Source organism: Tachyglossus aculeatus, chromosome 5 (genome assembly GCF_015852505.1).
Source record: "Tachyglossus aculeatus isolate mTacAcu1 chromosome 5, mTacAcu1.pri, whole genome shotgun sequence".
NCBI classification, from domain to species: domain Eukaryota; kingdom Metazoa; phylum Chordata; class Mammalia; order Monotremata; family Tachyglossidae; genus Tachyglossus; species Tachyglossus aculeatus.
The window spans coordinates 68970864-68987618 of record NC_052070.1 but is presented as its reverse complement, the minus strand read 5'-3'; the positions used below and the strand labels follow the sequence as shown (position 1 = coordinate 68987618).

Sequence of the window (16755 nt, the reverse complement as noted above, 5' to 3'; positions counted from 1 at the left end):
GAAGTACAAATTGGCAACAGATAGAGACGGTCCCTACCCAACAGCGGGCTCACAGTCTAGAAGGGGGAGACAGACAACAAAACAAAACATATTAACAAAATAAAATAAATAGAATAAATATGTACAAGTAAAATAGAGTAATACGTATGTACAAACATATATACACATATACAGGTGCTGATTCATATCGTTGTTCAAATTGGGACTTTATGATCCGTTTCCAAGCATCCAGAATTAACCAAGATAACACTGTTTAGAAAGTTTTTGTCACCAATGTCACTTAACCAAAATGAAATCAATAAAGTTGAATGGAAGGAATTCTTTACTTTCTAACCAGACTAATGGTGCATAAAATGGGCATTTATTTAAATATTCAAGGAAGACAGGCTAGAAATGACTTACTGTCCCCTAGGAAATACTTGGTTTGATGACTGAGCATTGTTATGTAACTCTGGGTCTTTTAAACTGAGATCTTTCAACAAAAATAAAAAGATAAAAATAACAGTCAAACCAAATTTTGGGGCAGGTTTCTAAGGCTCTTTTACTCCGGAAGTACACTTGTAGAAGGGAAGGTGAAGTGTTGTCTCCTGAAAAGCTCACCAAAGGTTCATTCAATGTAGTTATTTCTTTCTTTTCCCCCTTTCTCAAACAGATCTCCTAAGGATCTTTTTCTTGCCGGTGAAATGGAGGTGATGTCCTTGGAATCCGCCAAACTCCTTTCTGAACCCAAATCAGCAAGTGAAAGAGCTCATGGGATGCAAAAGGGTTTTAATTTGGTCCAGTCATAATCCACAATGAAAAACCAGTTTCAAACCCACCTTTCATGGCTTCCGCTGATTGGATAAGCTCTGTAACAGCCCCTGCCACTCGCTTAGAGAGAGCCGATAACTGATGTTTTAGCTCTGGGGTTGGTTTCTGAAGAATCTATAAATGAAAAGACGAAATTAACAAATGATTACACTTTGAGGGTTACTGAAAACACAGCCATTTCACTGCCAAACCTTAGTCATTAGATGAGATTCTGAAATGGCATTTTAAAATCCCAGATTCAAAGCCTAAAAGAGATAATACACCTTCACCTCCTCCTCAGACACAAGGGGAACCTAGGGACCAAGCAGGCCAGCGATTACCCTGGGGGAACTCCCTTGTAGGACATGAAGTCAATTATCTGTAAATCTAAGACAATCCCTATAGGTTGGTGGCCCAATGCCACGAACCCTTAGCGATCATGTTAGTCTTCAAAATGACCAGAACAATAAAAGGGCTGAGGGGCTGTAAACTGGTGACTCTAAGAGCAAAGGTGTTTTCAACCAAGTAGGGGTGTCCAAGCCTCAGTCAGTCAGTCGTATTCATTGAGGGCTTACTATGAGCACAGTGCAGTACTGAGTGGGATAGTACACTAAAACAATATAATGGATACATTTCCTGCCCACAGAGAGCTTACAGCCTAGAGGATTCATTCATGAATGAATGAGCCATGAACCAAAAACCTAATATGGCTGAGGGCCACAGGTCAAAAACAGAACAAAAAACAAAACACATTCCTGTAAGTGGAACAGTGAGCAGGCACACGGCAGAGAGCGATTGATGATGATGATGGGAAGTAGGTGTGGCGGCAAGCAAGAGGGAGCTGGGACCGGGTCTTCACTCCTGCCTGTTCTGGGTACACATGGGTGGGGAAGCATGGTGCAGTGGATAGAGCAGGGCACTAGGAGTCAGAAAGTCATGGGTTCTAATCCTGGCTCCGCCACTTGACTGCTGTGTGACCTTGGGTAAGTCACTTCACTTCTCAGTGCCCCAGTTACCTCATCAGTAAAATGGGGACTGAGACTGGGAGTCCCACGTGGGACAGGGACTGTGTCCAACCTGATTTGCTTATATGCACCCTAGTGCTTGGAACAGTACCTGGCACATAGTAAGCGCTTAACAAATACCATAATGAGCATTACTATTTCTATTACTGCTAGAAAAAAGGCTGGAGCAGCAGTACACTGTGCAGTGGCAAAATGATGAAGCCTCATTTCATCAGCCAGCCAATCAATCATATTTATTGAGTGCCTGTGTGCATACTATACTAAATGCCCAGGAGAGTACCGGAGTTAGTAGGCATGATCACTGCCCTCGAGGAGCTTACAATCTAGATTGGGGTGGGGGAAGACACTGGAATAATTGAAAGATAAAGAGGACAGAAGATGGGGCGTGTACATAAGTTAGCTATGCGCTTAGTACAGTGCTCTGCACACAGTAAGCGCTCAACAAATATGATTGAATGAATGGGCATGAAAAAATATTTGTTGAAGTGTTGCAGAAGGTTATGAGGAAGTACTCAAACAAGCAGCAGTGTGAGCCCTCCACTGTTCCCCTTAAATCCAATCTCTGGGTCCACCACGTGCCCAAGAAGATGCCCCACCATCATGCTTCCGGAATGCCCATCAGCCTCTGTTTCAGCTTGGGAAGGCCACAAATCAGCCATTTGGCTTTGTCCTTGCCTCATACATTGCTCACCTTTCCCTCTGTATTTGCCACCAGCCCCACCCCTTATTCTTCGGTTGCAAACCGCTAAGGGCCCGAAGACCCTATCTATAGCTCATCTATGTACTTCTTTTCCAATGCTTGGTTTGGTGCTTTGTACACAGTACATGCTTAATAAATACTATTAATCAAGCAATGGTATTTATCAAGCACTTAACTGTTCACAGAGTGCTTTACTAAGCGCTTGGGTGAGTACAACACAATGTTGGTAGATACAATTCCTACTTTCCAGGAATTTACAATCGAGTCACGTGTACAATCCTTTACTACTACTACACCTACAACTACTGCTACCACTCCTACTACGTGGCTCAGTGGAAAGAGCCCGGGCTTTGGAGTCAGAGGTCATGGGTTCAAATCCCGGCTCTGCCAACTGTCAGCTGTGTGACTTTGGGCAAGTCATGTAACTTCTCTGTGCCTCAGTTACCTCATCTGTAAAATGGGGATTAAAACTGTGAGCCCCCCCGGGACAACCTGATCACCTTGTAACCTCTCCAGAGCTTAGAACAGTGCTTTGCACATAGTAAGCGCTTAACAAATACCATCATCATTATTATTATTATTATTATTACTAAGTGGTGAAGTGGCAGTTAGGATGACATAATCTGAAGAGACTAGAAACTTATCAGGACAGGTCACTGAAGAGTGTGTGGCCATGGGTGTATGGGAAGTGAGGGATGGGTCCACCTGTTAGAGAATATTTCCACTTTAGTTAATATTTCCCTTTTCCCTTTATTCAAATCACTACTTTCAAGTTACCAAGAAAGGGGTTGGAGCTCTCATCCTTAAATAGAGGGAAGAGTACTTTCCCCAGCTGTTTCTTTTCAAGCTCATCAACCAAGGGAGTGGATTTGGAAATCCCTTTTGAAATTTCCCTGGATTTTGGATGAAAATAATTATGGGTGAATGAGAAAACTGAGGACAGACCAGTGAAAACACAGGAGGTGAAAAGCCCTAGATCCCTGCTGACCTGAAAGAATGATCGGTTACACACTGAAATGGATAGAAAATATTATTTTTTAAATGAGTTCTCGGTTAAGTAACTTGCTTTAGTACGGACTGCTTGGTTACTCAGCATGAGATTACTTCTTGGTTATGCATCTATAGCTATTTATTAGTAAATCAAAGTACGTAGGTAAAAGTTAAGCCTTCACGTTAAAGCACCTTGGATTATAGGGAATGCCTCTATCTGTTGCCAAAATCCCTTCTAGACTGTGAGCCCGTTGTTGGGTAAGGACCGTCTCTATATGTTGCCAACTTGTACTTCCCAAGCGCTTAGTACAGTGCTCTGCACACAGTAAGCGCTCAATAAATACGATTGATTGATTGTACTTCTCAAGAGTTTAGTTCAGTGCTCTGCACACAGTAAGCGCTCAATAAATGATTGATTGATTGAATGAATTGTACTCTCCAAGCGCTTAGTACAGTGCTCTGCACACAGTAAGCGCTCAATAAATACGATTGAATGAATGAATTATAGTTCTATGTCAACTGTTTTGTGGTGTAATGGAGAGAGCATGGGCCCGGGAGTCAAAAGGTCATGAGTTCTAATCTAGACACTGCCATTTGTCTACTGTGTGACCTTGGACAAGTCGCTTCACTTCTCTGGGCCTCAGTTATCTCATCTGTAAAATGGGGATTGGGACTCTCAGCCCTACATGGGACAGGGACTGGGTCCAACCCGATTTGCTTGTATCCACCGCAGCGCTTAGTACAGTGCCTGGCACATAGTAAGCGCTTAACAAATACCACTATTATTAATGGTTTTGTATAATATTTAGGCCACAGAGGGAACCGAGCAATTACTTGAAAATTGGGTTTACTTCAACACAAGAATTTTAGATATAAGCAATACTACTGTTTGCATAGAGATTAGACAAAGGCAAAGTATCCCCATTTTAAGGGTGTTAAATGGGCTATTGTAAATGAATACCAGTTTAAGCCTACAAAGCTTAATCATGAAGCCTAGTTACTTGATAATTCTCACCTTTTGTGAGACACTTTTAGCTAATCTCAGGATGGAAATGGCAAATTTAAGGTCTGATTTAAACCAACCTATTCATTGTTGATTTCTAAATTCTTTTACCCACAGTCCCTATTTCCTCCCTCTTTTTCCTCCCCATGTGAGCAGGCTTAACATTCAGAAAGTTTAAAGAAAATGCGTGGAAAGAATGGCTCTCCAGCTGCCAGTTCCCTATTACAGGGGGCCCCCTCCATCTGCAAAGGCTTGAAACTCACCCTCCACCTACCGCTCAACCCATCATTCCTACCCACTTTCCGATATTGTCAGTCCTCCCCCAACTGCCCAGGAGTGCTGTTTGAAATTCCGGAAACAACATTTTCTTGAGTTGTTGCATTCATTACCTCACAGCTCCCATCTCATGGCTCCACCATAGACCCTACTAACACAATGTGGGTGGGTGTCTCATGCTATACTCGGCCACATGGAAGATATTATATTATTAACTCCAGCTGGTGAAACAATTTTAGAGTGTTCCTTTTCATACCCTCATGATTTTTTTCACTTTAATTTTTTTAAAAAATTATACTCACCCATCCCCTATTTGGTTTTCTCATTTCAGTCTTTCTACATACCTCTGGAACCAAAAAAATTACCGTGCTGCTCTACAACTAGGCTACTCCAATCTATCCAGTCAGTCTCATCTCCAAAGCCTTAGCCCAAGGACAGAAGAACCAAATTGAAATCGTTACTGGTGAGGGCCTACCCTCCTCCCACAGCACTTACATATCTGTAATTTATTTATTTCTATTAATAACAGTCTCCCCATCTAGACTGTATGCTCACTGTGGGCAGGGAACGTGTTTATAATATTGCTATACTGCATGCTCCCAAGCATTTAGTACAGTGCTCTGCACACAGTAAGTGCTCAATAAATATGATTGACTGGCTGACTGACTGAGGGTCAACGTGCCAGGTGGGGTTTTCACTCTTGCATATGAGGAAGCACGAGCTCATAATGCTACATGGCAATTCTCTGTTTAGACACGGAAAAATGCATAGCTGTCCCTTGTCTTCAAAGACGTAGCTACTGCTGGTGAGATGTTATCTATGTGTGAGGATGTACGTGAAAAGATCAGCCTATGGCTAACACTCCTTACTGCAATGTTTGCACCTAAGGATAAATCCTTGCTGTAATAAATACTAGGCTTGACCCACCCTCAGCCTGTTTCTGTTTTTGAGCCTGCAAAACCTTAGTCTAAAAACAGCAACCCTCTCTCCACTGCTGCATGCCAGGCTGGTCCATCCACTGCAGTGGTCTCCCAACAGAGCACTGCTACGTCATGGTGTTTGCGACTACCCTTCACTAACCTTTCTGCCATCCTGACTTGGGTGTGCCCTGTTTCGGTTTACCAGATATTAGCTGCTTCGGGATCTATCCTACAGTCGTCCACTCTCCTAATATGCCCTGCCCAAAGGAGCAGCTGGAGAGAAAAGTGATTCCCCTCATGGTTGGTTATCTTGTCCCCTCACCTGATGTTGACTGTGGTTCATGTGTAGTGCTGTGATTCAAAACCACCAAAAGTTTGTTGACTCCGTCCATCTGCATGGAGCAGAACCCCCACCCCCTACCTCCCGATGCTCCAGTTCCAAACTAGACTTGGTAAGTGCTTTTTTTGTCACTTGAAAATCTCAAAAATTGAAGTGGATTTGGAGAGGGAAATAGAGTTTGATTCAGCTCATAAAGAGTTCCCAGCATGGGGCAGATGGCGTGACCAATTCCAACAATTCTAATTAGGAACCCTTTCAGGAGATTCAGGCTCCTTCAAACACAGGCCTCTTTTCTCCTGGATAGCAAAGCTACCTACAGGCAATACTACCCAAGAAAAATACTCAATACAGAAAGAATGAGTGAGTGTGTCAGGGGCGGGGATGGGGGTGGAGGGGACATGGGGATGGGCAGTTTAAGGATGAAAATAACTCAAATGAAATCAGAAGGAATAAAAATAAAGCACCAAGGAGTAAATAATAAAGCTAGAGATAACAGTTGTAACTCAGGAAAGAAGTCCCATTCTGCTTTCACTCTGGCATTTGGAGCAAAAGATCAAATCTGTAGTAAACAGCCTCATTTTTGGAATAAAGCAGAAGGATAAGGTTTCTATTTTTATGGCAACATTCGCTCAGAGTGTCTGGAAGGCAATGCAATTCTTAATAGCAGGAAACGGAACAAAATTAAAGTTCTGCTGGTGGAAATGAGGTCTACTGTAGCCACATGAAGATTGCATTGTACCTCTGCATAAACATCAGGCTGCAGAGGCAACTCAACTTCTCATTTGACAGAGAGGAAAGTGATACATGAGGTTAACTGTCACTTGACCATCCAAATCCTCTATAGGTGGTTGGCCAATACATATTATTCCAAGCTTTCTGATTGCCCGAACAGGTACCTCTGCTTATTTTAAAGGAAGCAAGGTGCTTACAATTTTGACAGGGCTTTACACAAGATCACTGGAGTTGCAGCTCTAATGGACACAACCCCTGGTGAGAGAAGGTCCTTTTGTCTGTTCAGAATTTACTGGAACCTCATTCTTCAGCTTTTGAGGACTGACTTGGCTCAATTTCTTGTGGGGCTGGTGAATGGCACACTCCTCAATTGAAATAAAGAGCCTCCAAGGGATTTTTGGATACCAAACAACATCCACATACCAACATTCCAATGTGCTTAAATGCAGGAGAATTAGTAAAGTGTAGATTAAATTTCCCATAAAATGCAAATGGACTCATTCAAATTCCAGGAATACAAATAAAAAACTGAAAAGTGTCCTCAGTTTATTGCTATGAAGGAAAGCCAGATGGGCCCAATATGACTCACCCATCACAAAGCCACATTGATCATCTTTAGGCTTTACCACTGTTGGAGCTTGCTTTTCAGGTCTCCCAGGCACTGGACTTAAAGCAAATATTTGCATTTCTAGGATTCTCTTTCTTCACATTTTTTTTTTAAACAAGGATGGCATCACTTGTTTTGGAGCAAACACCCAATTCTCGTACAATACGCGAGGGGCATTCTTGCCCAATCCTGTATTTATCAAAACTCCCACGACTCTACTCACTCACATCCAATGTCACACAGATCCATTCCTTTCCCTCTACACTGTAAGCTTCCCATGGGCTGGGAATGTGCCTGCCCACTCTATTGTATTGTACTCCCCCAAGCGCTTAGTAAGCGCTCACTATTCATTCATTCATTCAATTGTATTTATTGAGCGCTTACTGTGTGCAGAGCACTGTACTAAGCTCTTGGGAAGTACAAGTTGGCAACATAGAGAGACGGTCCCTACCCGACAATGGGCTCACAGTCTAGAAGGGGGAGACAGACAACAAAACAAAGCATGTGGACAGGTGCCAAGCCATCAGAATAAACAGAAGTAAAGTTAGATGCACATCGTTAACAAAATAAATAGAATAGTAAATATGTACAAGTAAAATAAATAGAATAATAAATCTGTATAAACATATATACAGTTGCTATGGGGAGGGGAAGGAGGTAGGGTGGGGGGGATGGGGAGGAGGAGAGGAAAAAGGGAGCTCAGAAATGGAGATACATTCCCTGACCGCAAGAAGCTTACAGTCTAGAAAGGGAGCCAGACAATAAAATAAATTACCCGATATATACATATATATATATATAAGTTCTGAGGTGACTATCAAGTGCTTAAAGAATACTGCTCCAAGTGCATATGTGATGCTGAAGGAACGGCAAATAGGGGAAATGAAGGATTTGTTGGGGAAGGCCTCTGGAGAATACATGATTTTAGCAGGGCTTTGAATGTGGGGAGAGCCTGAATAATCACCCAGAAACTTCTTAGCTAATTTTAGTCCTTTAAACCATAAGCTCCGTTACACTGTAGCTCCTTGAGGGCCGGGATCGTGTCTATCACCTGCACTTGAACTCTCCCAAGCACTTAGTATAGTGTTCACACTAAATGCCAGGGATGGATTGACTATGACTGAGGTGAGATGAATCCAAATGGGCCTTTGGGGTTGGAAGGATGCCTCCGAACTCTATAAAAGCGTGCTAGCTAAAACACACCAAAGAAACCCATGTGATAGCAGAACTGACTGCATTCAGTCCTACTTGTTCATCTTCCACGATGTTCCCAAACTAACGATGGTGGCTTTGTGAGGGCTTCAGTGGCTTCCGTAAGCACACTAGAAAAATGAAGCAGCATGGCTTAGTGGGAAGAGCATGGGCTTGGGAGTCAGAGAACGTGGGTTCTAATCCAAATTCCGCTGTGACACCCTGGGCAAGTGTCTTAATTTCTCTGTGCCTCAGTTATCTGTAAAATGGGGATTAAGAATGTGAGCCCCATGTGTGACAGGGATTGTGTCCAACCTGATTACCATCCCAGAATACAGAACAGTGCTTAAACACCATAATTATTTTTATTATTATTATCTGTGCCTCAGATCCCCCATGTGCAAAATGGGGATTCAATATCTGTTCTCTCTCTTACTTGGACTGTGAGTCCCAGGTGGGACCTGAGGAGCTTGTATTTACCCTAGCACTTGGTACAGTGCTTGGCAAATAACAGGCGCTTAACCTATACCATAATTATTATTACTATTATTACTACATCGAGGCTCACCTACGTGATATGATGCCTCTTTAAAATGCCCCTTCCTCCTCTCTGGCAGGATTTCTGATAAAAGTGTCACAGGCAGAGGGTGGAACTGATGGCAAGCCCTCCATCCAGGTTTAACCACTTGTATGTAGCTGGGATTTCTACTGAGGAAGTTTTACCCCATGTCCGGCAGGCCGGAGGTGCAGAGAGGAATTTGGAAGCCACAGCAATACTGAACTGAGGTTGACCTTCCAGGAACAGCTGGTCATTAAAAATGTGCCTGTTTATTGTTATATCGTACTCTCTCAAGTGCTTAGTACAGTGCTCTGCGCACAGTAAGCGCTCAATAAATAAGACAATGAATGAATGACTGCTGAGTAGTCCACTACCCTGGGCTTGAGATATGTGAGAAAAGACATTCAGAGCTAAGATGGGAGGGGATGAGGTTGGAGTGGAGTAGGACTACTGGATATTAACTTTTGCCCCACAGATATAAATCATGATTCTCTTTGATTCAGTTGATTGTTCAGAATGCTGAATTATGACCACAGGGTGCTAGCTCTCTTGGCAAGTCATCATCATCAATCGTATTTATTGAGCGCTTACTATGTGCAGAGCACTGTACTAAGCGCTTGGGAAGTACAAATTGGCAACATATAGAGACAGTCCCTACCCAACAGTGGGCTCACAGTCTAAAAGGGGGAGGCAGAGAACAAAACCAAACATACTAACAAAATAAAATAAATAGAATAGATATGTACAAGTAAAATAAATAGAGTAATAAATATGTACAAACATATATACATATATACAGGTGCTGTGGGGAAGGGAAGGAGGTAAGATGGGGGGATGGAGAGGGGGACGAGGGGGAGAGTCGTGCTTACCCTCCAGGAGGCATAATAAAGTTAAAGTTTCTGAAATGTTAAGAGATATGCAGCCATACTTATAAACTCAAGCTGTGGAGCAGCGCTGATAACATTTAATTTTGAGCTGGGAGTTTCTGGTGGGACAGGCACAAGTGCCCAAGGGGTTGGGGTCGTAAAGAAAGGAATCAGTCAGGCACAGGCAGACGCTCTCTAGACCCAGTGGCTTAGTGGCTAGAGCATGGGCTTGGGAGTCAGAAGGACCTGGGTTCTAATCCCTCTCCGCCACTGTCTGCTGTGTGACTTTGTGCAAGTCATTTAACTTCTCTGCACCAAAGTTCCCTCATCTGTAAAATGGGGATTAAAACTGTGAGCCCTATGTGGGCCAGGGACTGTATCCAACCCAATTACCTTACATCTACCCCTGCACTTAGTAGAGTGCCTGACACAGAGTAAGCACTTAAATACCACAATCATTATTATTATTATTATTTGGCACCCAAAGCATTTATTTCCAGGCCACAACCCCTTCTCCAAATGACCATCTCCCCTCTGGAACACCTGCCAGGCTGGAACTGGATTGATACAGGCCCATGCTGGTCTCCGATTGACCAGGATAAGAGATAACATTCAGGGGGATGAGAGGAACCCAGCTGGGTTCCAAAGTTAGTAGGAGATCTATTGTTTAACAGAGCAGACAAAAGGTAAAGTTGCCATCTTGGCTCCACTTCTTGTCCCTATCTGGCTCCAAGAGGTTGGGTACGATGGGCACGACTGTATTTTGGATGCCAAAATCCTCGGAACAAAGCTGGATGTGTTGCCCATTCAATGCCAACTCCCGGGTAGGCCTCTGGAATACTGTCATTCTCATGAAAGTAGCATCCTTATTTTGTGACTCACCCTCATCTCTAGGTGCAGAGAGGAAGGAAAGCTTTACATGTGGGGGAAGAAGGGAAGTTACATTAATCAATCAATCAGTGGTATTTATTGAGTACCTTGGGTGCCAAGCACTGTACTAAGCACTTGGGAGAGAACAGTATAAGAGAGTTGGTAGACAAGATCTCTGCCCATAGTGAGATCACAGTCTAGATGGGAAGAAGGCAGACTTTAAAACAAATTACTGATAAGGTAAATGGCAAAAGATAAAGATGTACACATTAGTGCTGTGGATCTGAGGGGGTGGGGAAGATCAGCTGTGTGACTTTGGGTAAGTCACTTATCTTCTCTGTGCCTCAGTTACCTCATCTGTAAAATGGGGATTAAGACTGTGAGCCCCCCGTGGGATAACCTGATCACCTTGTAACCTCCCCAGCACTTAGAACAGTGCTTTGCACATAGTAAATGCTTAATAAATGCCATTACTATGGTTATTATTATTATCCAGTGCTTAAGGGATACAGATCCAAGTACACAGATGATGGAGATGAAGGTTGAGTAGGGGAAAGGAGGGCTTAGTCAGGGAAGGCCTCTCAGAGGAGATGTGACTTTAGGATGGCTGTGAAGTTAAGGAGAATGGTGGACTGTCAGATAAGACTGTCAGATCAGTCTTTTAGACTGTGAGCCCACTGTTGGGTAGGGACTATCTCTATATGTTGCCAAATTGTACTTCCCAAGCGCTTAGTACAGTGCTCTGCACACAGTAAGCACTCAATAAATATGATTGATTGATTGATAAGCAGTGGAACACAGTTCCAGGCCAAAGGGAGGTCAAGAGCAAGGGATTGGGGGTAAAATGGATGAGGTTAACAGACTGTAGGTTGGCAATAGAGAAGTGAAGTGAGCAGGCTGGGTTGTGGTAGGAGATCAACAAGGTGAGGAAGGAGGGGAGAACTGAGAGTGCCTTAAAAACCTATGATGAGGAGTTTATTTGATGAGGGGGTGGATGGTCAACCACAGGGCGTTTGAGGAGCGGGGAGACATTAATTGAGAGGTTTTCTAGAAAAATGACCTGGGCACCAAACTGAAGCATGAATTGGAGTGAGGACAGACAGAAGACAGGGAGATTAGCAAGGGGTCTGATGCAGTAGTCAAGGTAGGACAAGGTAAGTGCTTGGATCAACACAGTAGCAGTTAATCCCGGCTCTGCCACTTGTCTGCTATGTGACCCTGGGCAAGTCACTTCACTTCTCTGTACCTCAATGACCTCATCTGGAAAATGGGGATTAAGACTGTGAGCCCCATGTGGGCCACCCTGATTACCTTGAATCTACCCCAGTGCTTAGTACTGTGCTTGGCACGTAGTAGGCGCTTTAACAAAATACCATTATTACTATTATTATTGTAGCATAGTACCAGATGTTGTTAAGGCAGAAACAACAGGATTTGGTGACAGACTCAATATGCAGGTTTGAATAAGAAAGATAAGTAGAGAATTATGACAAGTTTACGCATCTGTTACACAGGGAGGATGGTGTTGCTGTCTAGAATAATGGGGAAGTCGCTGGAGGTACAGGGTTTGGGTGGGAAGATGAAGAGTTCGATTTTGGATAGGTTCAATTTCCGTTGTTGGTGGGATATCTGACTAGAGATGTCCTGAAGGCAGGAGAGGTGGGGCTGCAGAGAAGGACAGAGGTCAGGGTTGGAGAGGTAGATTTGGGAATCCTACCATCAACTCTAACTGCTAGTTGAAGCCATGGGAGTGAATGAGTTCACATGAAGAATAGAACTGTGCCTTGAGGTACCCTCACAGTTAGAGGGTTGGAGGCAGAGGAGGAGAATGCAAAAGAGACTTAGATGGAGCATTTGAAAAGCTAAGAGGTGAACCAAGAGAGGACAGTAACTGACGCCAATGTTAGATATTGTTTCCAAGAGAAGGGGGTGGTCCACAGTGTTGGAGAGCCTGAAGGGTCAAGGAGGACTAGGATGGAGTAAAGATAGCTTTATTTGGCAATTAGAAGGAGAGTGTCAAACTTCTAGAAGGCAGTTTTTGTGGAGTGAATGGGGCAGAAACCAGATTGCAAAGGGTCAAGGAAAGAATTGCAAGAGAAGTAGAGAGAGTTTAGGTAACTTGCTCCAATGGTAGGAGGGGAATCAGAGAGATAACTGGAGGGTGCCTTGGAGTCAAAGGAGAGTGTTTTTAGGATAGAGGAGACAAGGGTATGACTGAAAGCAGTGGGGAAGAAGCACTGGAAAGTGCACAACTGAAGACGGTGGTCACGGAGGAAAGATGGGAGGGGTGTTTTGATAATACGAGAAGGGATGGGGTTGGAGGAGGTGGATTTTAAGAGGAGGTGGGAGATCTCTTGAGGAACTACAGGGAAGGATAAGAGAGTCAGAGGGGGAAGGAGGAGGGAGAGTGGAGAGGAGGAAGAGAGATTTTAGGAAAATAATGCCTAAAGGTTTCAATTTTCTCAATAAAGTGTGTGCCAAGGTCATTAGGGCCAAGAAATGAGGATATGGGGAGGCAGAGGGTTTTGGGAAACAGCTGGTGTGGGCAATGGGCAGGGGAATCAATAATGACGGAGAAGTACTGTTGCCAGGCGGAGGGGTAGGCAGCGTTAAAGCCAGTGAGGATGAGCTGAGATGGACAAGGTCAGCCTCATGTCTGGATTTCTGCCAGCAGCACTCTGCAGCTCCCATTAAAGTGCAGAGTGGTTCTTCCCCCTTTTAACTAACCTTCCTCTCAGATCTATCTAACTTTGACATGGTCAAGTATAAGCTTTTTAAAAAAAATAGTTTAAAAATTAAGCACTCTAGCTCCTTTTGTGCTGTCACTAACTTCCCCACCCTATTTGGTGGGGGACATTAAAAAGTATCCCCCCTAGTGTTCTTTCAAGTTTCATCTCCCAACACTTTTTTATTATGGCTTTCCTGATTTTGTCTCAGATTATAAACTCCTCCATTATACTGTGAACCCTTTGAGGGTGGGGAACATGTCTCTTGCTTCTGTTGTACTAGTCCAGACAAATAATGCAGTATACTGCACCTAGTGTGTGTTCAATCTATCAATCAATTGTATTTATTGAGTGCTTACTGTGTGCAGAGCACTGTACTAAGCATTTAAAAGAGTACAATATAATAGAGTGGGCAGTGGGGAAGCAGCTTGGCCTAGTGGAAAGAGCACAGGACTGGGAGTAAGAAGGACCTGGGTTCTAATCCCAACTCTGCCACTTGTCTGCTATGTGACCTTGGGCAAGTCCCTAAATTTCTCTGTGCCTCAGTTACCTCATCTGTAAAATGGGGGCTAAGACTCAGAGACCCATGTGGGACAGGGACTGTGTAAAACCTAATTTGCTTGTATCTACTCCAGCACTTAGTCCAGTGCCTCACACAGTGTACGAGCTTAATACAATTATTATCATTATTATTATGAGCTTAAGGTCTAGAGGGGGAGACAGTCATTAATACAAAGTACAGATATGTACTTATGTGCTATGGGACAGAGAGGAGTGAATAAAGGGTGAAAATCCAAGTGCAAGGGTGACGCAGAAGTGAGTGGGAGAGGAGCACTGAGGGCTTAGTTGGGGAAGGCTTCTTGGAGATGTGCTTTTAATAAGGCCTTGAAGATGGGTAGAGTGATTATTGGTTATGAAGTGGGAGGTCAGAACGTGGGCAAGGTAGTGAGGTAGACAAGACTTGGGTACAGTGAGGAGGTTGGCCCTAGAGGAGCGAAATGTGCAGGCTGCGTTTTCGTAGGAAATCAGGAAGGTGAGGTGATGGGGACAAGGTAAATAGCATTAAATACCATTACTACTACAACAAGTTCTTAGCTCGGCTTTTCATAGCTTTTTCATTTGCTTCTAAGGGTTCTTTAACACTTCTTGTCATAACCCTCTTGGTTTCTTGTTACTCTTCCTGATATTCGCTGATAAATCTGTTCCTGCTTCTGTGGAATAGTTTCCCTCCAGAACACCCAATTGCCACAGTTTCTATATCTGGACCAGTTTACAAGACTGTAGGACTCCAAAACTACAGTGAGGTTTCTTGATTAATTAACATCTCAGAAAGCATTACCTTTAAAATGGAGGTAAAAGAAATCACAAGTGAAACTCATGTCTGTCCTCCCTCCTCCTCTGCCATTAAAGTATGAAAAACTCCCGTAAATTATTGTCAACTGATTCAACCTATCAGCCAAGTGTTATGGACTGATAAGTCTAAAGAAAACCTGGCAGATGTGTCAACCGTCACCAGGGAAATCATATACACAAACAATCACATTTATTAAGTGCTTATTGTGTGCAGAGCACTGTAGTAAGCACTTGGGAGAGTACAATATACTGAGTTGTTGAACACTTTCCCAGCCCACAACCAGCTTAAAACCTCAAATTTATATTAATACAGAGCCAACACTGTCACAGAAGTCTACTATCTGAGCATTCATTCATTCAATCGTTTTTATTGAGCACTTACTGTGTGCAGAACACTGTACCAAGCGCTTGGGAAGTACAAGTTGGCAACATATAGAGACGGTCCCTACCCAACAATGGGCTCACAGTCTAGAAGGGGGAGACAGACAACAAAACAAAATATATTAACAAAGTAAAATAGAATAGTAAATATGTACAAGTAAAATAGAGTAATAAATCTGTACAAACATATATACAGGTGCTGTGGGGAGGGGAAGGAGGTAGGGTGGGGGGATGGGGAGGGGGAGAGGAAGGTGGGGGGGTCAGTCTGGGAAGGCCTCCCAGATGTGTTGTGGGCAGCACACTGACCACCACCACCACCACCAAAATAATAATAATGACTATTATTATTATTATTGCAGCATTTGTTAAGTCTTTACCATGTACCAGGCACTGTATTAGGCGCTGGGGTGAATACAACAAATTGGGTTGGACACAGTCCCTGTTCCCTGGCTCAAAGTCTCAATTTCCATTTTATGGTGAGGTAACTGAGGAGCCAAGAAGTGAAGTGACTTGCCCAAAGTCACACAGCAGACAAGTGGAGGTGCCAGGATTAGAACTCTTGACCTTCTGACACCCAGGCCTATTCTCTATCCACTATGCCATACTGTTTCTCCACTAGTAAAACAAACAAAACAGGCCAGCACATTCTTCAGGAGACAGCCAAACAGAATGTGGCATTCATTCATTCATTCAATTGTATTTATTGAGCGCTTACAGTGTGCAGAGCACTGGACTAAGCGCTTGGGAAGTACAAGTTGGCAACACAGAGAGACAGTCCCTACCCAACAACGGGCTCACAGTCTAGAAGGGGGAGACAGACAACAAAACAAAGCATATTAACAAAATAAAATAAATAGAATAAATATGTACAAGTAAAATAGAGTAATAAATATGTACAAACATATATACATATATACAGGTGCTGTGGGGAGGGGAAGGAGGTAAGGCCGGGGGGACGGGGAGAGGAAGGAGGGGGCTCAGCCTGGGAAGGCCTCCTGGAGGAGGTGAGCTCAGTAGGGATTGAAGGGCAGCAGTTTGAACTCAAACTTGAAGTCTACTACAAAGCTGTAATGTTGCCCAACTTTCTCTACAACTGTGAGATCTGAACCCACACCATCACCACATCCAGCTCCTTCCTTGAGTAGTTCCATCGGCAACATATGTGAGAAGCAGCATGGCTCAGTGGAAAGAGCCCGGGCTTTGGAGTTAGAGGCCATGGGTTCAAATCCCGGCTCTGCCAATTGTCGGCTGTGTGACTTTGGGCAAGTCACTTCACTTCTCTGTGCCTGTTACCTCATCTGTAAAATGGGGATTAAGACTGTGAGCCCCCCGTGGGACAACCTGATCACCTTGTAACCTCCCCAGCGCTTAGAACAGTGCTTTGCACACAGTAAGCGCTTAATAAATGCCATCATTATTATATATGG

General features: G+C 43.6%; 1 protein-coding gene across 2 annotated transcripts in view; it reads right to left on the bottom strand.

The window, feature by feature from the left end:
* The window catches only part of TLN2 (talin 2), a 664294-nt gene that overhangs the window by 22107 nt on the left and 625432 nt on the right, over positions 1-16755 (bottom strand). For both annotated transcript variants that reach the window (XM_038746479.1, XM_038746480.1), the window contains one exon: positions 819-924. In XM_038746479.1, the coding sequence (XP_038602407.1) occupies positions 819-924 (106 nt within the window). The remainder of the gene's footprint in view (positions 1-818; positions 925-16755) is intronic.